The 22,609-nt window shown below is 51.8% G+C and overlaps 1 protein-coding gene across 1 annotated transcript in view; it reads right to left on the bottom strand.

Moving 5' to 3' along the window:
• LOC138473239 (caspase-3-like) overlaps window positions 1-22,609 on the bottom strand; it is a 403,122-nt gene that overhangs the window by 11,118 nt on the left and 369,395 nt on the right. The window contains exon 6 of the mRNA XM_069611851.1: window positions 21,787-21,925. Within this exon, the coding sequence (XP_069467952.1) occupies window positions 21,787-21,925 (139 nt within the window). The remainder of the gene's footprint in view (window positions 1-21,786; window positions 21,926-22,609) is intronic.

Genomic DNA, 22,609 nt, shown 5'->3' with positions numbered 1-22,609 from the left:
GAGGATTTAGGTGCAGTTCTGCACATTAAGTCCCATTGATCGGGGAGTATCTCTTCGCCAAGGTCTTTTTCCCATCTGGCCCTAAGGGGTTCTGTAGTTCCACCTCCTGCTGCTAATGGCGTTTGATACATTACAGATATAAGGCCTTTCATTTTTGTTGTGGAGTCTAGGAGTTTCTCAAAGGCGGTAAGGTCTTTTCTCAGTTTTTCTCTCCATTCAGGTCTCGTTAACACCCCTTTTAGCTGGATAAAGTGAAATGACGATAAAGTACCTATACCGAGTGCCGTTGTCAGATCAGGTAATGTGATGAACGAGTCCTTTCTCTGGAGTTGTCCCACCCTTTCCAGGCCCGCCTCGTACCATTACTGGAAGCGCTCTAGATTCGGAATTTGGTCATTTATGCCAGGAGACCACAAGTGACTGAGCGGGGATGGCCATGTGGTAACTTCTCGCATCTCTTTCCCAGTGCGCCGTATGGCCCATATGGTAGTCAGTATGGGATGGTGATTAATTCTCCTCTGGACCCGTTGGTATGATGACCACAGCCACTCTGCCACTGTGGTGGGGGACATGTAGTGGTTGTCCATCTGAACCCATTGCAGGTGTTTGTGGTCCCTGAAGTGCGGAATTAGGACACGTAACTGGGCGGCTTTATAGTATTTTCCCAGATCAGGAAGACCTACTCCTCCCCTGTCTTTGGGGAGAATAAGTGTGTCGTAAGAGATCCTCTGTCTCTTCCCCTGCCAGATGAACCGCAACATGATCTTTCGGGCATCCACAAAGAATTTTTTGGGCATCTCGATCGGTAACATCTGAAAGGGGCAGGGAAAACGGGGGAGGCACACCATCTTGACGGCGTTGATACGCCCCAGCCAAGAGATCGTCAGTTTGCTCCATTTCTCAAGGTCTCTCTCGAAGCAACGAAGGAGCAGGGGGAAGTTAGCCTCGTAGAGGTCGTCTAGGGTTCTGGTGATCTGTATGCCCAGGTATCGTAATGTCGTGTGTTCTACTTTGAGTCCTAAGGGGAGGAACTTGGTGTCATTATCATCCGGGGTACCTTGGCGTGAAAAGAGTATGGATTTTGACATGTTTACTTTAAACCCAGAGAACCGGCCATATTCTTCTATTAGAGTTAGGGCATGGGAGATGGAGGTCATAGGTTTAGTTAGATGTAGAAGGATTTCATCAGCATACAACCCTGCCTTATATTCTGTCCCTCCCAGCCGTATTCCCTCTATTTGGGGATCGTTCCTTATTTTTTGAGCTAAGGGCTCGAGGGAAAGTGCAAACAGGATCGCGGAGAGTGGACATCCCTGTCTGGTCCCCCGTTGCAATTCAAACCACCTGGAATATTCCCCATTCACAAATATTGATGCTTTGGGAGAGGCGTATATTGCTCGTATCCCATCACGGAATTTGGGGCCTATCCCTACTTTCTAGAGGACTGCCCCCAGGAAATCCCATTCCACCCTATCAAAGGCTTTTTCTGCATCAATCGATAGGAGGGCCTGATCATCAGGTAGACTGTGCCCTACGTGGACAAGATGTAGAGTTTTACGCATGGTGTCGGCACCCTGCCTTCCAAGGATAAATCCCACCTGGTCAGGGTGGACCAACTTGGGCATTAAAGTTTCCAGTCTGGCCGCCAATACTCGAGCGTAAATCTTCGCATCGAGATTGAGGAGGGAAATGGGGCGATATGACCCACATAGTTTGGGGTCTCAACCCTCTTTAGGGATGACAGTTATGAGGGCTTTCTTAAAGGAATCTGTGCGATCCCAGAGCTCATTATCTCATTAAAGAGTTCCGTGAGAAAGGGTGACAGTTGATCGGTGAAGGTCTTATAGAAGCCGGCCGTGTAACCGTCTTCACCCGGAGACTTCCCCAGTGTAAGCCGTTTGATCGCCTCTCGTGTCTCGTGTTCGGTTATTGGACTATCAAGGAGTTCTGTCTCTGTGTGTGTTATTGTACGCATAGTAATTGGGGACAGGTAGGAGGATATGTCAGAATGAGCCGAGAGCAGCTCGGAGGTATATAGGTTTTCGTAAAAGTTGGCAAAACACTCGGGTATTGAGTGGGGTGGGTGCATCGCAGGATTGGTGGGCTCTATTGTCTCTTTCACCTTGCGTTCCTCCCTCCTTTCCCTGAGCCTGGCGGCTAAGAGTGCATCAGCCTTGTCCCCCTTCTCATAATATGTCTGTTTCAGGAATTGCAATTTCCGCACCACCTGGCCATGTTCTAACAGCCATAGTTCCTCTCTTTTACGATGAGCCATGTCTAGTTTGGTGGAGTCCACCGTTGTTTTGTCTCTTAGTTCCGCCTCCAGCTGGTGTATTTCATTACGGAGCTTGTTTTCTACAATCTTACGCTCTCTCTTTTTAGAGGAGCCCTTGCGTATTAATATGCCTCTCCAAGTGGCCTTCCCCGCTTCCCAAATCACTTGTTTGGAGACCTCCCCGTTGTCATTCGTCTTGAAGTATTCTTCGATCTCGGTCTCTATTTCATTTCTGAACACTGCGTCGTTCCAGAGGGACTCATTGCAGCGCCAGGATCCCCCAGTGACAGGTAGGTCGGCCCAGTTGACGTCTGCTAGCACCATGTCATGGTCTGACCATGTTATCGGGACAATACTCGTGTGACTTGTGGACCTTGCAAGGTCAGGCGTGAGGAATATATAGTCTATGTGTGAGAATGTGCGGTGGGGGTTCGAGTAAAAGGTGAAGCCCCCTTCGTCAGCGTGTTGTGTTCTCCACACATCCCGTAGATCGTATAGCTCCATCATGACGGCAAATTCAGTACGGTCCCCTCTATGCTGGGTCCGCGTGTCGGGGTTGCATGGCCTCCAGTCTACGGATGGGTCCACCCACTGGTTAAAGTCGCCTCCTATGATGAGGTGGCCTGCAGTTTCCAGTACTATTTTGGGAATCGTTTTCTGAAGGAATGCAGCTTGTCCGCTCTTAGGTGAGTATATTGTAGCAATTGTGACCTGAACTCTTGCGATTTTCCCCACTATCAGGAGGGCTCGTCCACTCACATCCGACCAGGTCTTCTCTAGTTCAAAGCCAACTCCCTTCCTGATGAGAATTCCAACCCCTCCTTTCCTGAGCGGGCCAGAGCCCCAGAATTCCATACCTCCCCGATTCCCCAGAACCGTCCGCTCCTCCCCTCTCGCAAATTTCATCTCTTGAAGGAGGAGAATGTCAATGTCAGATCTTCGGAATTCTCTGTGCACCAGCGACCTCTTAGTAGGGGAATTCAATCCCTTCACATTGATAGTCCCAATTCTGAGGAGACCCTTGCCCTTAGGCTTCTCATTTGATGCCATCAGCGGTTTGCAGTCTAGGATCCTTCACCACCAGCGGCCAGAGAGACAAGTGGATACCCTGTGCCATCTTGGCTGTGATACTTTGGAGCAAACGTAGTGTTATCTGTACATTTCCCAAGTGTCCATTACCTCTCTCCCCTTTTCCCATGTTCCACCATAGTTGATGGTGCTCGCTTGAGCTTACGAACAGGGGGTGCTGCATAGGCAGCTGTTGACGGCGTCCGGAACAGACTGGATGAGAGTATGCAGTCCGTCGGCGGACCATCAGTAGGGGCCGTTGACCTACGGTCCCGATCAGATGTACCATCACAACTTAAGGGTGAGCCCTCATCTCTTTCTCCCCTCCCCCAAACATTATGCAGTTTCAACAATAGTAACAACAAACATGTGAAAGTTTCAACGTTACGTGTGGTTCTCAGGTCATCCCGCAGGAGTTCACGTCGCCTCCCATTTCCGGGGGGTGCCCTGCCCGCAGCGGCACCAAAGTGAGGGATTTCACCATGTCGCACCCTCCGCAGGAGACAACACCTCGTGTTTTAGGTATTACTGTAGCCAGCATGAATCTGACGCAGCTTCTCTTGCTTAATCATGGTCGGGGGTGTTGTTGGGGGGTCTACATTTTCTCAACCCCTTTACACTCTTGCGCCTGGGGCTCTGGAGCTCCCACTGCGATCCCGGTCGTCCGTCGTTGCAACCTTCTTTGCCCCGCGGGTCTGTACCGAGGAGGTCGACGATGCAATCTTTGATTTCATCTTCAGAGCGTAGGACTATTTTCCTGCTGCCATGCTCGAAGGTGAGCGAGAAAGGGTATCCCCATCTGTACCTTATGTCCTGGTCCTTAAGCCATTTCGTCAGGGGGCTGCAAAGGCGTCTCAGGGCTAATGTTAGCGAGGATAAGTCTTGAAAGATGGTGATTTGGGCGCCTCCCATTGTGAGCGGGCCTCCAGACCTCGCCTTCTCAAGAATTCTGGTTTTGTCTTGATATCGATGAAATTTGGCCAGGACAGACCGTGGGCCTCCGGGCCGCCCACCAGCTCTATGTATGCGTTCCGTCTTAGGCTCATCGATGTCTTCATCGGCGGTCAATATTCTAATGATGTCGTGGATGGTGTCTTTGAGGTCTTTTTCAGTTTCACCTTCACGTTCCGGAATACCAAAAAAGCAGAGGTTATTCCTCCTCTCCCTGTTTTCCAAGTCATCCATCTTGAGCCTCGCCTCGACCTCCCTTTTTTCGATGTTTCGGATCCGTACATCCATCTGGGCTTCAAGGGTATCAATCGAAGCCTGGTTATTCTCCACACTTTCCAATCGTTCTTCAAATCTGTCCATCCTCTGGGTGATTTTGTCGATTTCACCGCTGAGGTTGGCTCCTATGTTTTTTATTTCATTCAATAATGTGGCAATGTCTCCTTTGGTGGCAGTGGCACCTGCTTCCGATGGGTCCATGGCCATTGCACCTGTAGATCCGCAAGGCGGGAGGGACGGTTCGTAGGCAAATCTGGCTAGTTTGTGGCATAGGTCCACGCGACGAAATCCGGATTAGAGGAGGCACGCCCCTGAGTAGGGGGCCCTACCCTCTATGAGGATACGCGGGTTGCGGGGTCAGTATTGTCCTTGATGTTCAGCACTTCGTGTGATATGGGTCAACTCCTCGATTCAGCTCCGCAGGGGGATCATGGGTGTCCCCAACGCGGGCTACGTGTGGTTCAGGAGTGTGCGTGGGCAGAGGGGCTGCACTGTAATTGGTGTGAGGCCAGCAGACCACCTTTGTTCCTCCGACGTAGTGTGTTGTGCAGGGAGCGTATGGCCCAGGCAGGCAGGAGACGGAAAGCCAGGGTGACAGTGTGGAGATCAGCGTTTCCTCAAAACAGCATTGTGCGATGTGTCCTCCAATCCACGTGGTGTCCAATGTCCTTCTCCCCTCACAGCATTCAGGGAGGTTGTGTGCAGTGCCGCTGCAGGGGGGGGCAGCCAGCACCAGAACGGGGGTCCCTAGGACGCTGCGGGGTCTCGCGCCGGCCCAACGCGGGTCGGCGTAGGAGGATGCCTCTTCCCCTCCGGTGCAGCGGGAGGCAGCAAGTCCTGCAGCGGGTTAAGCCGGTGACCCCCGGAACGGGATGCAACACCTCATGAGGCCAATGCGCCGCCCGGTTCGGGTAGCACACAGCCCCCGGGGTACAGTTCACCGCATGAGCTCCGCGGCAGGGATGGGGGTCACGCGTATTATGCGGCACCGCGAGGCGTGGGCCCTGGCACCGCGGAGTTTCGCGTAGAAGTCCCTCACTCACCCCGTGCAGCCGCCCGGTATCGTTGGGAGTCTCTGGGCTCGCCGCCTCCCGCGAGCGAGGGATCACCACCACAGGCCTGGGGCACAGATGTTCACCGCGGGTAACGCCTGTCGCACGGGCCACGCAACGCCAGGGTTTGCGCTTTCTGTGGCGCAGCGGATAGGCACTTCTGGAACTACCGAGTTCTCGGTCAAAACGGGCCCGATTTTTGTCAGGTTTTTTCTCAGCTGCGGGGGGGTCCGTTCAGGTCACAGAATCTCGAACTTTCGTGGGGGGGGTCCATCAGCGGGGGCTCATACCGCTTATCGGGACCGCAGGGACGGAGCTCACACGGGAAGTATACTCATCCGTGCGCCCCCTGGTGGCCAGTATCCCCATATTTTTTAAGGGAGCAGAGGACACCCCTGCAAGCATGCTCCCATTTACCCCATAAATTATCCCATCTAACAATATCGCCTACGGCGTTTCCCGACAACCATATATATGGCAATATTATTGGTGGGGATAATATTACCTGATACCATTCTTTCCTGTTCCTTTCCTGAGCAGCCCTGAGTAACATCAACAATAATGGAATAATACATTGAGTCACAGTTAATGTCAGCTATGAGGGAACTGATTATTTCATGGCTCATTGAACATATGATTTCATTCTGTATTGCTGGACTTGTGTGGTCTTGCTTTCGCTGCAGTCACATTTTGAAAGTTTCATTCCCTTCACAGCCGCTGAAGATTTTTAGTAACTCATTGTAATTTCCCTCATCCAGTTGTTTGCCCCGTAGTGGCAATACTTGTCTGACAAGATAGCGCAAAGCAATGACAAGGTTACCTAAGCACTTGCTTGAAAGTTCTGGTAACCGCCTTGACTGATCTTGCAGAGTAGCATCAATGCCTCATCCATGTAGAGCATGTATATTTCCAAGATACATGCTGGTGAGTTTCTGATGACTGGTGATCTGCAAACTTTTCACATGCCTTCTTCCATTTGGAAAATCCTACTGAAGAAAATGTTGGCTCACTTCTCTTTGACAAGGCGAGAAAACTAATTTTTCACTTTTTGCACACGTGAAACACAGCACTGCCTTCAAAACAGGGATGTAACATAGACATTCAAATTCATTGTACCAGGCATTGTAAAATCTTAGGCTTCTTTGTCCACAGATTTGTGGTGATATCTCCTCAGAAGGTGGTTGAAAGGGCTTTTCCGAAGTAAGGATTAACATGTGCATTACAGGGCCATCTGGAGACTGACAAAGTGTGCTATTTGGTGTAAAAGAACATGTTGTAGCAATGTCATCACCAGCAAAGCTTGTTGGTTGTGGCTGTGATTTAACTTGGGCTACTGATTCATGCTCATCGGTACACTGAGTGTGCATTTCTTCTTCATGAGCACTAATTGATGAAGTTTTAGTATGATCTGCAGGGTCAATGTCCAGTCTTTTGAAAAAGACTTCAATGGTAGGCTGGTTTCCCCTTTGGCTCTTCATCTGCACTATTTCTGGTTTGGATGGACGAAGTGAATTGTTTTGAAATGTAGATTTGTGACATAATTTTCATAGATAACTAGTCACATACACTCTTCTGTCAAAATTAGAATCCCTAAGCAGGGACATTTTAGGATTATGAATCCGTAAAATGTGAGTAGAGGTGTGTGGAAGCCAAGAATTTTGCAGGACTTGCCAGAGCCGAGCCATTAGTAGTATAGCTTGGCTCTGGAAGCCAAAGCACAAGCCGAGCCATCGTAAAAAAGGTGACCCATTATGCACCAAGAGGCTTGTCTCCAGTTGTCGACTGGTCCATTTAAAAGGTTGTGTTATTTATGAACAGATTGAGAGTGACAGTCAATGGCAAACTTGAAATGGGGCAGACAGACAGCGTAGTGCACATTGGTACTAAATTGGAAAGTAAGGCAGAACATGGCTTTTAGATATCATACCTATCAATAAAGGTGGCTTAACATGTGGCCTAACACCAGCAATAATCTTCCAAGACAACAGGACAATGATAATTCATGCTGTTGAAACCCAAAATAAGACATTTCTTTTTTTTCTTCAATTTTTATTGATTTTTATGAGAATATTTCACACATGCAGCATCAGATCCATTAGCCTGATCGACAGTAATTTAACCTAGTACTAAGAAAACAAACTATGCAGGCGTGTCCTTTGGTCGATTCCCCTCAACCCCCCTCAAACCGCTACCCCCCTCCTCCCAAAACCGCTTATCAAGCAAAAGGCTCTTTCATGTACACCAATGCTTCATTACACCCTGGGTGGATTCCTTAGTCTTCTGAACAAGGGACAGTCCCGTTTTGTATATGTTAACCTCTAAAATGGGATATTGAAGGCTTCATAGCTCCCCTTCTGTGTCCTGTTAGGTCGGTAACCCCTGCTCTATTAAATGTATTTTGCACAAATGTCCGCCCATTCCATTTCCACGGACCCTGCATCTCCGTAAAATAGACATGGTTAGACAATCCATCCGGTATACGTTCTGGGCTATACTGGCTCATTCACTCTTTCTCGGGGGAAGCTCTCTTTTACAGTATGCGGCCAGACATGCCCTCCCAGCAAGGAGCAGACTATGAATCATCCTCGGCAACCTGGTGAATTCCTCTTCATGTTCTTGCAGGCCAAATAATATCAGCATTGGTGCTTTCACCCTCGTAAACCCCATCCAGGTCTTTAATCCAACTTAGGACCTCATCCAAGTAAGACTGGACCACCTTACATCCCCAACACATATGCCAATAGTCAGCTCTAGACCCACACTCATGCCAACACATGAGGCTTGCTCCTTGGTACATCCTGGAAAGTCTAACTGGGTCATACTGCCACCTGTGTAAAGGTTTGATACCATGTAGTTTGAACTGGCAGGAAATAGATGTCTGTGAGGCCCCCCTGCACATCTTCTGCCATGTCCGCGGGGAGAGATCCCTCCACAGGTCCCCCTCTCAGCTCTGCCTCAGCTTATCCGAGCACTTCCTTTCATATCCACTAAGGCCGTGTATAATGCACCGATTAATCCCCTGGAACCAGACCCGGTGTCTAAGATCTCCTTCGGATGGAGTAAGTTTCCTCTTTAATTTCTCTTTCCAGGCCTCCCTTGTCATCACCCCCTTCAACTGTAGATGTAAGAAGACTTAGAGCGAGCCCAGCCCCAATGCCTCTTCCAACTCCTGTATCGTCACAAAGTTGCCCTCTATCCATAATTGTCCTGCCCTTGACAGCCCTGCTTCATACCAGGTCTGGAACCTCTCTGGGGTTGGAATGGCGTCCCTGAACCCAGGTACCCCAAAGATGACCCAGCGGGGACGGCTAGGTTGTAACGCCCGTCAGTCCCACCCTCTGTCGCCAAATGCTTCAAATTATGCCCAAAATGGGGTGCCCTTATCCTCTGGAGTAGTTTTGAACTGGGAACCCATAACCATTCCTGACCGCCGCAGGGCTAAAGTGGTGATTATCCAGGCCCACCCATTCCAGGTCGTCCCGCTGCATGAGATGTGGGCTAAGAACCCTTAGCTGAGTGGCTTTATAGTATAGATGTATGTCTGGAAGTCCCACCCCTCCACTGTCCTCAGACTCTTTGTTACATTAAAGACCATAGGTTACTTCCCGTGCCATAGGAACCTTGAGAGGGAACCTCTAGTTTTCTTGAAGTAGTCGTCCGGGATCTGTTTGGGGAGCATCTGGAACAGATATAGAATCTTGGGGAGAACAACCATTTGAATCGCGTTGAGTCGCCCCATCCAAAAAAAGGTAAGCTTGTTTCACTTCTCCAGGTCCTTCTCCACTACAGCCATCGGGGGGGTAGGAGGGAGAGTTCGCCTCGTATAGGCCCTTTATTCTCCAGCATGGGGTCTGGCATGGATTCACATGCTCATGAATATTCCCCGTCGTCAGGCTGGGAATCCTCGGTATAGAAAAAATCAGTATCAGTTTCGTTTCTGATCTGTCTTTCTTAGTAGTAACCAATCACTGGTCTCTGGGTCATACTGCCCCCAGCCAAAGACTGCCCTCTCCCTAAGCCCCGCCTCCGGCAGCCATCCTCAGATTTTTACCACACGTTCAAGTGTTGGGAGTCCTCGTGCTGTAGCTCTTGAGCTTTTGCTGCGTTTTCGCACTTTTTCAGGAGATTTTTTTCATTTTTTGGTTAAATAGAGCCTCAAGCTCCACCGTTCTACATCCGATCAACGGGGATCCGTTTTCTACGCCCCTCAAGGGTGAAGATTTCGTCGAGTTACGCTTTTGGAGGATTCCAGAAGTTCCGAGGCCTACCCCGGACATGGCCCAGGAGAAAGGAAGCTCGACGCCCGGGAAGCAGTTCAGGACCTGCCCTGGATGCCAGCTTCAGAATGTTTTCAAGGAGGACGAGCATTCGTTATGCCTCTACTGTCTCCATGAGGACAAGACGCACAAGGAGAAGGACTGTGCGTTTTGTGGGAACATGTCGGAGCGGACCATGAAGGATCGCCACCTCCGTCTCGCCAACTGGCTGGAAGGGAAGAGCCCGTCAGGCGAGAAGAAGAAAAAGAAGTCCGAGCGGTCTTCTAAGTCCTGTGAGGGCGCCCTGGCGACGGGGGCCCAACAAAAGGCTATGCACCGCGAGTCCGCGGGCACCGGGAGCGCCGAACGGTCGGGCTCCTTGGCTGCCAGGCAGGGCGCATCCTCCCCGGCACCATCAACCACGAGCCAACGCTCTGGCTCGGGTAAGAGGAAGTCCGAGAACCCGGCAAAGCTTCTGGAGAGGCCCCGGTCGGTCTCGAAGATTCCGGCAGAGGGGGAGCGAGGCTCGGCCACTCCCCCCAAGGTGAAGGCCCCAGGCGTCCAGAAGGTGACGATGGCCTTAATTCACCCTGCTAAGACCTCGATTGAGGATGTCGCCGCGGCCCTGGCTCAGCCTGTGGAGGCTACACCAGTGGAGGCGCCCTCAGGGCCCAGAGTCTCCCTGCCACCGCGGAGGGAGCCGTCTTTCAGGCCCATTGGGAAGACCCCCATGAAGTCCTCGTTGGAAAAGGTGGGGGAGGGGCTGGTGGCTATCATTGATACGCACACCACCTCTGAAGAAGAGCTCATCGAAGTCGTGGAAGAGGCCCAGCCCATCGGGAGGGATCCCGACGAGGGCGACGACGAGAGCGACGGTGTCACCGACAAGGCTCCTCAAGAGCCCTCGCGCTCGTCGTTTCAGGCACCGCAGGACACCTCGGCGGCCATTTTGTCAGCGATTCAGTCCTTATGCTCGGAGATAAGGACAAGGTTGCCCCTTCCCCCGACGGAGGTACCTGAGCCAGTCCCGACGGGGGAACCGGAGCCAGGACCTTCGGAGAGTCCACCGCATAAGAGGAGGAGGATGCATCCTACGCCACCTCTCCTACCTCTGCGGCCTGCTCTGCCTTCCCCCCGGTCTACTACCCACGGGGATGATACAGGCACGGACACGACTACGACCGGTATAGATGACGGCAGAGGCGACTCCGGGACGTGTCCCCCCGTCGCCCCCTGCTTGGGCGTCCCCGCCCGACGAGATTGGATCCTTTCATGCCATGATTTCCAGGGCATCCAAGCTTTTTCTGCTCTGCCCAGAAGAAAAGAAGAAAGAAGGGTTCCTTTACCAACAGTGCAAGGCTAAAAGGAAGACGGTCCTCGCCGTACTGCTTCTTGATGACATCTGGGATGAGGGGCTCGCCCTCCTCAAGAACCCTGCCACGGCGCCGGCAAAGAGGGACCGGTACGAGAAGAAGTACCGGGTCTCCGACGCTGCCCCCTTGTGCCTTCGGGCACAACCTACCCCGGATTCGGTCATCTCTGCGGCGGCAAAGAAGAAAGCTGGGGGGGCATCGGCTTCGACATCAACTTCCCCGCCGGACGGCGAGGGCAGGAAGTTGGACACGATGGGACGACGGATCATCTCATCCGCAGCGACGACTATCAAGGTGGCCAACGCCCTGGCTATCGTAGCCCGCTACGACAGGGAGTTGTGGTTCAAAATCGCCCCTCTGTTAGACTTCCTTCCGGACGCCAAAAGGGCTGAGGCCCTTGAAATCCTACAGGAGGGGGAAGATTGCTTCGGACCACGCCATCACGGTGGCAATGGACATCGCCGACACCAGTTTCCGTCAGTTGGGCAACAGCGTTTGCTTGAGACGACGAGGATGGCTCAAGGCCACGGATTTCCGCCAGGACGTACAAACCAAGGTTTTGGACATGCCCTTCGACAGGAACAACCTGTTTGGGAAGGCGGTTGATGAGTCCCTTCACGCCATCAAGACAGACACAGAGACTGCCCGGGCACAGGGAGAGCTCCAACAACGACGGCCGTCCTTTCGGAGCTCCGGAGGAAGACAAGGTGCCTCCAAGGGATCCGGCAGTGGCTCCTCCACTTACCGCCAAGCGGCAAGATCTTCATCCCAGGAAGCCTACAGGGGACGCGGCAAGTCAGGCGGTGCCCGTCTTCGTCGACGACAAGGAGGTCAAAGAGGCAAGGCGGTCTCCAAACAAGATTGAACCGACTGTGGGGTCGGGCCCCCGCGGAAGCACCCCGGTGGGAGGCCGGCTGGCGAGATTCGTCAGCGTGTGGGAGTCCATCTCCACGGACCGTTGGGTGCTGGACGCCCTGGTCCAAGGGCACACCCTCGAGTTTCAGAAGAAGTGCCCTCGTGTTCCACCCATGGCCAGGAAGGAAAATCACGTCCCTCAACTACTGTTGGAAGTAAGGGCGATGCTCAAGAAGGGTGCCATCGAGCTCGTCCCAAAGAGGCTTCGGGGCTCCGGAGTTTACTCGAGGTACTTCCTCGTAAAAAAGAAGACAGGAGGATGGCGCCCCATCCTGGACCTACGACGACTGAACAAGTACATCAAGGCACAGAAGTTCTGTATGGTCACCCTCCAGCATGTGCTGGGACAGCTGGAGGAGGGCGATTTCCTGTCGTCGTTGGACTTGGAGGATGCCTACTTCCACATCCCCATTCTAAAAAAGACACCGAAAGTTCCTCAGGTTCGTGGTCCAAGGGCGGCACTACCAGTTCAAGGCCCTCCCGTTTGGATTGAAGTCGGCACCCAGGGTGTTCACCAAGTGCCTCGCACCGGTGACGGCGCGGCTGCGCCTACAGGGGATCCACGTCTACCCCTACCTGGACGACTGGCTCATCCGGGCAAGGACAAGGGAGCTCGCCGTGGAGCACACTGCGAAGACCGTCCAGCTGCTCACGGACCTGGGATTCTCCATCAACTTTCCAAAATCCCACCTGGTTCCGTCGCAAGTCACCCTGTTTCTGGGAGCCAAGCTCGACACAGTGGCGCGGCTGGCCTCGCCAACGGAGGAAAGGACCAGGACCATTCTGGGCAAGGTGCAGCATCTGCGGGCCATGGACATGGCCAGGGTAAGATCTATCAAGTCCCTCCTCGGGATGATGTCCTCCTGCATTTATCTGGTGCGCCTTTGCAGGCTTCGGATGAGAGCCTTACAGGAGTTCCTCGACGCCCGCTGGATCCAGTCGACGGGCAGCTTCGAGGACAGAATCCCTCTCAATGAGAAGTTCCGTCAGGCGATCCGGTGGTGGGGTACCCGCTCCCATCTGTCGGCGGGCACGGACTTCCAGACCCCAGCTCACCAGGTGACGGTGACGACGGACGCCTCCCTGGAAGGTTGGGGAGCACACTCCGGAGATCTTCAAGCGAGAGGCCTTTGGCTCCCGGAGGAGAAGTCTCTCCACATCAGCATCTTGGAGCTCTGCGCAGTGTTCTGGGCCCTCAGGGCTTTTCTTCCGTCTCTCAAGGGCAAGGTGGTGAGGATCTTCACTGACAACACCACCACAATGTTCTGGCCGGAACCAGTTCCCCGGCCCTATCCAAGGAAGCCCAACATCTGTGGAATTGGGTCGTCGCCCAAGGGATGTTTCTGGTGCCTCTTCATCTGGCAGGAATAAAAAACACGATCGCCGACTCACTCAGCAGGGAGCTGCGCTCGTGCCACGAGTGGGAACTACGCCAGGATCAAGTGGATCGACTCTTCCGACGATGGGGCGAACCCCAAATCGATCTCTTCGCGACGGTGACAAATTCCAATTGCCGGAGGTTCGCCAGCAGGTTCCCCCAGCCGAGGAGCATGGGCGATGCTTTCTCGTTCCCCTAGGACGGCCTATTTTTTTATGCGTTCCCTCTGCTGCCGTTGCTGCTCCGGCTCATCAACCAGCTCAAGAGGTCCCGGTGCAGGATGATCCCCGTCGCACCGGCGTGGCCGAGACAGATCTGGTTCTCGGACCTTCTGGACTTGTCAACGTCCCCACCAGTCAAGCTGCCGACGGACGCAGACCTTCTCTCCAGAGAAGGAGGCGCCATTCTTCACCACAACCCGGAGTCGCTGAACTTGCAGGCCTGGCTCCTGCAGCACTAGAGTTTGGAGGGTACGACATCCCGGCCGACTGCAGAGAGGTTCTTGTAAAGGCCAGGGCGTCCTCCACTCTCAAGTGCTACAGACATAAATGGAAGAGGTTCTCTGTCTGGTGCCGGGCACAGAAGATTAACCCTCTGCGGATTACGGCCCCTCAAGTACTGCCGTACCTACTGTCGCTGGCCAAAGCTGGACTGGCTCACGCCTCCATCAAAATACATCTGGCTGCAATCTCCCGATATACCAGGACGACAGGACGGGCGTCCTTGTGGTCTCATCGCCTGGTGAAAGAATTCATGAAGGGACTATTCCGATCATTCCTGCCGGTGAAGGCTCCTGCCCCGGCATGGGAGCTTAATGTGGTGCTGACCAAGCTCATGGGGGCCCCATTCGAGCCTATGGATTCGGCGCCTTTGAAGTTCCTGTCATGGAAGACAGCTTTCCTCGTGGCCATCACCTCCGCACGACGAGTGGGAGAGATCCAGGCCCTATCTTGCAAGCCTCCATACTTGACTTTTCATGACACGAGGGTGGTGCTGAGGACACACCCATCCTTTATGCCCAAGGTGCCGTCGGACTTCCACCTCAACGAGCCCTTGGTGTTGCCAGTTTTCTTCCCGTCGCCGGCCGAGAGGACTTTGCACTCGCTGGATGTAGCTAGAGCGCTGAAGTTCTACGTGGACCGCACAAAGAGTTTTCGGAAGACGTCACAGCTGTTTGTGAACTTTGGGACTGTGAATCAAGGGAAGGCTCTCTCGAAGACTTCCATTTCCAGATGGCTCTCCGGCTGCATCATGCACTGTCACCGGTTGGCAAACCGACAGCTGCCCGGCCGTTCGAGAGCCCATCCGACCAGAGTGATAGCTGCTACCACGGCGTTCCTGTCTGGTGTGGCCCTACTGGACATCTCCAGGGCTGCAACGTGGAGGTCGACGCACACCTTCGCAAGATTCTACTGCGTCGATCGGGACTCCAGGGAGGAGTCCAGGGTCGGCCAAGCAGTGCTGCGCAACCTGTTCACCTAAGGTGAGCCTGGTGAGGAGGTAAGAGTTGCTTAATGTTGAGTTGTTGCATTGTTTAATGTTGAGTTTGTTGCCACCTTCCGTGGTTGTTAAAGTGTGTACTGCTATGTATTCTCTTATTCATGAGCATGTGAATCCATGCCAGACCCCATGCTGGAGAAGGAACAAGTTACTTACCTGTAACTGTTGTTCTCCAGCATGGGTCTGGCATGGATTCACATGCGAACCCTCCCGCCTACCCCTCTGCGGCTCTTCACTTCGTCATACTGCCACTTTACGTGCTACCAAATCTGAGGATGGCTGCCGGAGGAGGGGCTTAGGGAGAGGGCAGTCATTGGCTGGGGACAGTATGACCCAGAGACCAGTGATTGGTTACTACTAAGAAAGACAGATCAGAAACGAAACTGATACTGATTTTTTTCTATACCGAGGATTCCGAGCCTGACGACGGGAAATATTCATGAGCATGTGAATCCATGCCAGACCCATGCTGGAGAACAACAGTTACAGGTAAGTAACTTGTTCCTTTCTCTTGTGACGTCAATGCCCAAAATATCATGGTGTCCCCAGGCTAACCTTCATGCCCAGGAATGCGATCCGTCCCATCTCGCTGTCCCTGCTTTTATCTAATGGGGAAAGGACCAATTTTCCTGTGTTTTTAACCTTGCTAACCGCCTGTATTCTTCAATCACCTCTACCGCAGCTGGTATCGATGTTAACAGATTCACAACATGGAGTAACATGTCATCCGCATGTAGGCCCAGTTTATAAGTCTCCCCCCCCCAACCTCCCAACCACCAACCCCTCAACCCGCTGCTCCCATCTCAGTCTGTGGGCAAGGGGTTCTAGTGAAAAGAACAAAAAGAGCTGGGGACAGTCGGCATCCCTGCCTCGTCCCTTTCCCCAGATTGAACCACCTCGAGTATCCCCGATTAACCGAAACACAAGCCCTCAGGTAGGAGTAAATTGCTCTAATGCCCCAGAGGAGCCTCTCCCCCAGTCCTATCTTTGAAAGAACCCCCTCTAGAAAGTCCCATTCCACCCTATCAAATGCCTTCTCCGCATCTACCGAGAGAAGAGTAGGGTCCCCTTGCATCCCCTGGGCTTTGTTTATAAGGTGCAGTGTTCTCATGGTGTCTGCTCCCTGATGTCCCCCACAAAACCCCCTTGGTCAAAGGGAACCAATTTCGGTAAGTGACCCTACAGTCTAGCTGCAAGGACCCCTGGCAAAGATGATGGTGTCAATATTTAGGAGTGAGATTGGGCGATAGGAACCACAGGATCTAGGGTTCCTGCCCTCCTTAGGTATCACCGTAATGAGGGCTTGGCCAAAGGAGTCAGGTGCTCTTGCTGTCTCCATAATATCATTGAAAAGTAGCATCAAGCAGCACCGCTGAGAAGGTTTCATAGAAGTAGAAGCCTGGGGCAAGCCGTCCTCACCAGGTGCTTTACCCTGGGGAGGCATCCTATGGCTCTGTATTTCCTCCCCTGTAATTGGGGCCTCCATGGCCTCCGTTTCAGTCTCCAGTAAAGACGGGAGGTGGGAGCCTTCAAGATATTGATCAATCCTCCCCATGGGAGCCTTTCCCTCACTGCTATATAAAACCTCATAAAACGAGGCGAAAACTTCTTGAATCCCCTCTTCCGTATCTATTCCACTACCATCCTCTCCCTCCGTCTCAGTGACCTTTCTCTCGGCCTGCTACCCACGTCTTCGCACAGCCAGGAGGGCGTCGGCCTTTCTCGTAAAATTCCTGTTTAAGAAACTGTAGGTTACGGACTATCTTCCCACCTTCCAACAATTTAATTCTCTCTCAGGCCCTTAGCTTCCAGGAGAGAGTGCTGCCTATCTGCGGGTGATGACTGAGCGAGCCTTTCCAGGGCTCTTATTTGACCCCTTAACCCTTTCTCTGTGAGCGCATGTTCCCTTTTCTTATGGGCCCCCTCGCTGATCAGCATGCCCCTCCATGTGACTTTGGCAGCGTCCCATACCATGCCCTTTATCACCTCCCCGTATCATTAATGGCAAAGTCTCTAATTCTGTCCTCCATTTCTTCTTTAAATACCGGGTCCTTACACAACGACTCATTACATCTCTATTTGGAATTCCTGGGGCATAATCCCTCCCTGTTGATGTCTACCATGACCATGCCATGGTCTGAGCACAAGATTGGGTGAATCCCAGAGTCCTCGGTTACCTCCCATAGGTCCCTTGATACATACAGGTAGTCTATTCTCGTGAGGGTACTGTGTGGGGCAGAGTAGAAAGTGAATCCCCTCTCCTCTAAGGTCCTTCGCAGGATTCTCTTCTGACCCTGGTTTGGGGCATACATTGTTGCAAAGGTAACCCTTATTTTCTTGATCAGACCCGATATCAGCATGGTCCTCCCCTCTGTGTCTGACCACTTCTTTGAGACCTCCATCCAGAGCCCTTTCCGTACCAGAATTCCCACTCTTCCCTTTCTGGAAATTCCCAACCCCCAAAATTCACCCCCTATAAGGCCACAGGGGATCTTTCATTCGTCCCCCTTCTGGTATCTAGTTTCCTGCAGGAATAGAACATCAATCCCTGATCTCTTAAACTCTCTGGCGACAATTGACCTTTTTGTGAGGGAGTTGAGCCCCTTCACATTCAACGTACATATACAGAGAATGTCTCCTTTACCGGGTCCCCCTATTGCAGCCATAAGCAAGACCTGTGTTAACAATGATTCTTCACACAAAAAGCGAGCCCACCGAGCTCTACAGGCCCAATTACGCTGGTGAACATTACAAGAGCCATCCCATCCAACCTATCCTCCCTGATCCCCCTGCACCCCCACACCGCTCCATCCCTCCCAGTTACCATCACTAGGCAAGTCTGAGCCACCAAACAGGCCGAAACCCAGACCCCTGCACTTTGCACCACACTGTCGGGTGCCCCCACCCCACCCAAGCCAAACATTAAAAAAGAATTTAAAAAAGGTTTAAACTTTCTGGAACTCTCCTAGATCCCGAGCCGGACCTTTCAGCACTTTACAGCCCCTAATGTACAGACTGTGCTTTCCCCTTTTCTCTGGGGCGCCCGTAAGTATCACAGCATATATGAAAGCCCCCCCGAAATCATCTCCTGGAATATATTCAGGGTTTATTGGGAGGGGAGGTGTTGAGCTTCATACATTTCCTAGAGCCTGAGATTTTTCTCCTCTTTCGACCCTTCACTCGCCATCCTCTGTCTCCTCTGGTCTCTCTCTGGGATCCCGGGGCAAGTTCTTCCTCACCCAGTAATTCTCTCGTGGCTCTATTGATTTCTTCCTCTGTTGTGAGCCTATATTTCTGCCCGTCAAATTCATAAGAAATGGAAAACGGAAATCCCCATCTGTAGCGCACACCTTTTCCATTCAGCCACTATGTCAGGGCTGGGCACAACAGCCTCTTTGCAAGGGTGGGGGTGGACGGATCCTGGAATATTGTGACCCTCGCCGTTCCCAACATCACCGGTCCTTTCGCATTCACCTTGTCCAGGATCTAAAGTCTGTCTGGGTAGTTGTGATAGTGCACCAACACTGATCTCGGGCCTCCAGACGGGCCACCAGCTCTATGTACTTTTTTTTGGTCTTTTTTTTTTCGTCAATAGAGCCATCATCAAAGAGGAGTTTCGTGATTTTGTGGATTATCCTCTTGAGATCCCTTTCCGTCTCCCCCTCCTTTTGCGGGACCCCGAAAATATCGAGGTTGACCCTCCTTTCACGATTCTGAAAATCGTCCACTTGAGGACCATCTCAGCTTCCCTTCTCTCTATTTCGCCCAAACCCAATGTCCATTTGGGTTTCCAGGGTGTCCAGCGAGGATTGGTTGTGTTCCACCTCTTGTAACCTCTCATCCATCTTGTCAAGCCTGACATTGATCTTATCCACCTTTTCCCCAAAGTCGGCCCTCATGCCCCTGATTTCCTCAAATAGCGGGGCAACGTCCTTTGTTGCCATTGAGTCTTCATCTCCCGCCGCCATCGCCCTCTCTTCATTGTAGTCGGTGCTTTCCCTCGTGCCCAGATATGCGAACTCGGCAGCCGGGCTCTAGTCTCCATGCACTACTGCGCCCAGATAGAGCACCTCCCCGAGGCATGGGCCCCCAGGGACGCACCTCCTGTGGGTGACCACCGAGAAACCCCAGCAAGGGGAAGGGCTGCAGTTGTAGTCAGATGGCTCTCGGGGCCTTTCTTGGTGTGTCAGGCCGCACCAGTATCCAGAGAGAGGTCCACCCCCTGGAAGGGCCACCAAACCACCCACCCAGGGGTCTTATATCTTTTTTGATGGGGCCGGGACAGGCAGGCACACGCCCCAATTTGGGGCCCACACCTGCATCACGGTCCCCTGCACACTTAAGGCCCCGCTGTGCGCCTCCACATGTTCCAGGGATTTCCTCTCCCCCTCTCCAGTGTCACTTTGCCTCCTTATCTTCATGGCCCAGCGCGCCCAAAAGCACAAGGGCAGGATCTCCAGTCCTCCTTCTGCGTCCTGTAACGCCTGGGTGGACCCCAGTACAGGGGGCCGCTCCCCAGGCCCAAGGTTCCCACAGGGGCCTCTGCTCAGTCCAGGGTCCCTGTGCAAAGTCACTTCCTCCACTGTGTCATGTGCCCAGCGGGGCACACCTCTCTCAGGCGCCAAGACTCCCTCCTCCCTCCTTATGCCAGGAGGGGGCCCTCATCCTGCCGGCCACTCACTGCTGTCTCTCACAAAGGGTCTCCTCGCCGGGACTCCAGGAGCCTTTTATTCCTTTGTATTCCGGGACGCAGCGAGCTGCAGCTCTCCCTCTGCACCTCCACGATCGGGGGGGCAGAGTCTCTGTGCCACTGCCCTGGACAGTCCTGCCGTGCTCCTCCACAGGTCTCCGGGGTCCTCCCAGTGGGATCAAGGCCTCCCGGCGTGGCACAGCAGAAGTCCGCACACGTTGAGGGACACCTGGCCCTTCCACGGATCAAAACTTCCCAGTTCTTCTTTTAGAGCGGGGGGCGAGATCCAGGGCCCCAGCCATCCAGGGCCTCCCTTCACCTTCGTTTTTGCTGTTTCTATGGTTCTAATGGACCACTTTTCTCCGGGTTTCGGCTGGTTGGGAGCCCCTTGGGTCAGACGTCCTTGCCTTGCGGTATGGCACTGTACCGGGGGAGGGGGGTTCAAGTGGGGGCACACTCACGGATTAGGGTTCTGGGCCACGGAGGAAGACGTTCATAAATCCTCCATCTGCGCGCCCCCTGCTGGCTGTCTCCAAATAAGACATTTTAATTGGAAGCTGGTTGGATTTCATGTTCACAATGCAGCTGCTTTGTCAAGCTGCCCCTAGAGGGGACAGGGAAGATTGGTTGCTTTGTCATCCCACTAAAGCATACACAGAGCAGGGTACAGCTCAGGGCTGTCCTTATCTCACTTAGCCCAGCTACTGTTTCACCTGTGTCTCCTCTGCCCTCATCTCTTTTGTGATCAATAAGGAAGTCCTTGAATGTGCACACAGTGGTGGCTGAAGGACGGCTGCAAGCACTTGTTCTGTCCCCCTTGCCTAAAGAATATTAAATAAATAGATGTATGAGCTACTTGACGTGCTTGTGATCTAATGTAGTTCAATACAAATCTTCATTCCGGAGTTACAGATAGCAGGTCGTGGGAGGTGGGAGTGGTGCTTGATCGCTTAGTATCTGCCTGTAAATCAAAGTGCAGGGCACAAGCATAGGTTATGCAAGAAAAACTATTTAAAATGTATTTTATAACAAAATGAACGCAAGTTGTGAAATAAAAGCTGCTGCACACGTTATGTGAAATGTGGATTAGGGGAACCCCAACTATCAAATGAAAAAAATCACCCTCTCAGTCTGGATAACAGTGCAGCACAAGAAACATAAAATTGCTGCACTTTAAACTCCTACTTGCAAAGAAGAGACCGAACTCGAAGAACCATGCAGTGTGCCGCTAGTTAGTGCACACTTTGATCATTAAGTGAACACGATTAATTTCCATCAGCATAACATTAGTGAATGTAGTGACTCCAACTACGAGAACATTTTGACAATCCATGAGCAAGCTGCCGTGCTGAGGTCTTTGAAGAAGTTAAGTAGTGTCTGATGATGTCCCTCCACCCAGACCTTTGAAGGCCAAGAACTGCATGCCCCCAAAAAAGTTGCAGACTCATAATGAATCCAGTAGAAAATCCCATAATAGCCAGTGACACAGTAAGAAAGGGCTAGGGCAGCCCCAAAATGCTAGTCTAGTCATGTAATATTTCATATTTGCCTTCTCGATAATGTAGAGCAGTATGAAAATATGGGCACATTTATTCAGCATCTCATAGGAACATAAACATTGCAGAAGTTACTGTGAAAAAAAATGCATTGAAATGAAGTAAGAATCTCTACTTAGCAAAAGGCTCCATGCTCGGGCAAGCAGAACATCAGAATTCATGCTTCAATTAGATAGTGTTTATAATGTCTTGAAATTTAATAATCAGAAAAAGGGTTGTCTTTATTCAGGGGATAAAGCCCAATGCCAAGTTGTGGGAATTTCTGCTCTCTTAAAATCCCCACAATTTTTGCATTTATAACCAGGCCAATGAGCCTAGCGATTTTTTCCAATTTCTCAAGAGAAATGATGGTTGGATGAATGCCAGAAAAGGCTCTTTAATAATATCCTAAACATGCAACATCCTCAGCAGCAGAGAAAGGCAAACAATGAACACCACCTCCATATGCTCAAGAGGATTGATGGATATTTTCAGACCTAATAAAGCTGTGAATTACCTGGTACAGTGGAATATGCAAGCAAGAAATCTGCTTGAACCGGAATGGTGTATTGAGGGTCGCTATCATTTTCTGCTGAATAGTTCACAATCTTGCTGTCAGCCGCTACCCCTGAATCCAATTTTGTTCCTCTGCAAGCCTGAACATTTTAAAAACGGAGAGAAGCAGAATAAGAGAGGTGCATGAGGAAAGAAAACAAGCTATATGGATCAGTTGCTCAAAAGAATACAATCAACCTCTCCTGTGGACCCTGCACTCTTCAGACCAGGAGCACTATTGTTCAGAGGGTATCTGTCAATTACTGAGCGGACAAAAATATTCAATGCAAAAATGCCGAATTTCGAGTGGCACATTTCCCTGCAATTATATGTGGGGGGTTTCGGGTTATAATAAAATATAAGGGGATTAGGGGAGGGCGGCAGCATTCACCCCCTACATTTAATTGCAGGGAAATGTTTTGGGGGGAAATCAGCATTTTTGCATTCAACATTTTGTTTTCTCAGTAATCACAAACGATCCGTTCAGAGCAGGTAATGAGGGTTTCAAAAGCACCTTGAGGTGTGGGGGATATCCCAGTTTGAACATCTACCTTGAAGGATGGAAATGGGTAAGTGCGAGTGGAGGGGTAGTAATGTGAGCAGGGGATGGGGTGATGATGGTAGGGGTGACAGAATGATCTGCAGATAGATATTTATTATCAGGCAGGGCACTGTCAGCTAAAACATGGTTGGGGTCTTTACTGGGTGGACCCCATTCAAGAGAACAAGTTACTTGGCCTTGTTTGTTATAAGTAGAGGGCCATTGACTTTTTTGACAAATGTTG

This window comes from Ambystoma mexicanum, chromosome 8 (assembly GCF_040938575.1).
Source record: "Ambystoma mexicanum isolate Mex_15411 chromosome 8, UKY_AmexF1_1, whole genome shotgun sequence".
Classification (NCBI taxonomy): Eukaryota; Metazoa; Chordata; class Amphibia; order Caudata; family Ambystomatidae; genus Ambystoma; species Ambystoma mexicanum.
This window is presented reverse-complemented; position numbering and strand designations above follow the sequence as displayed.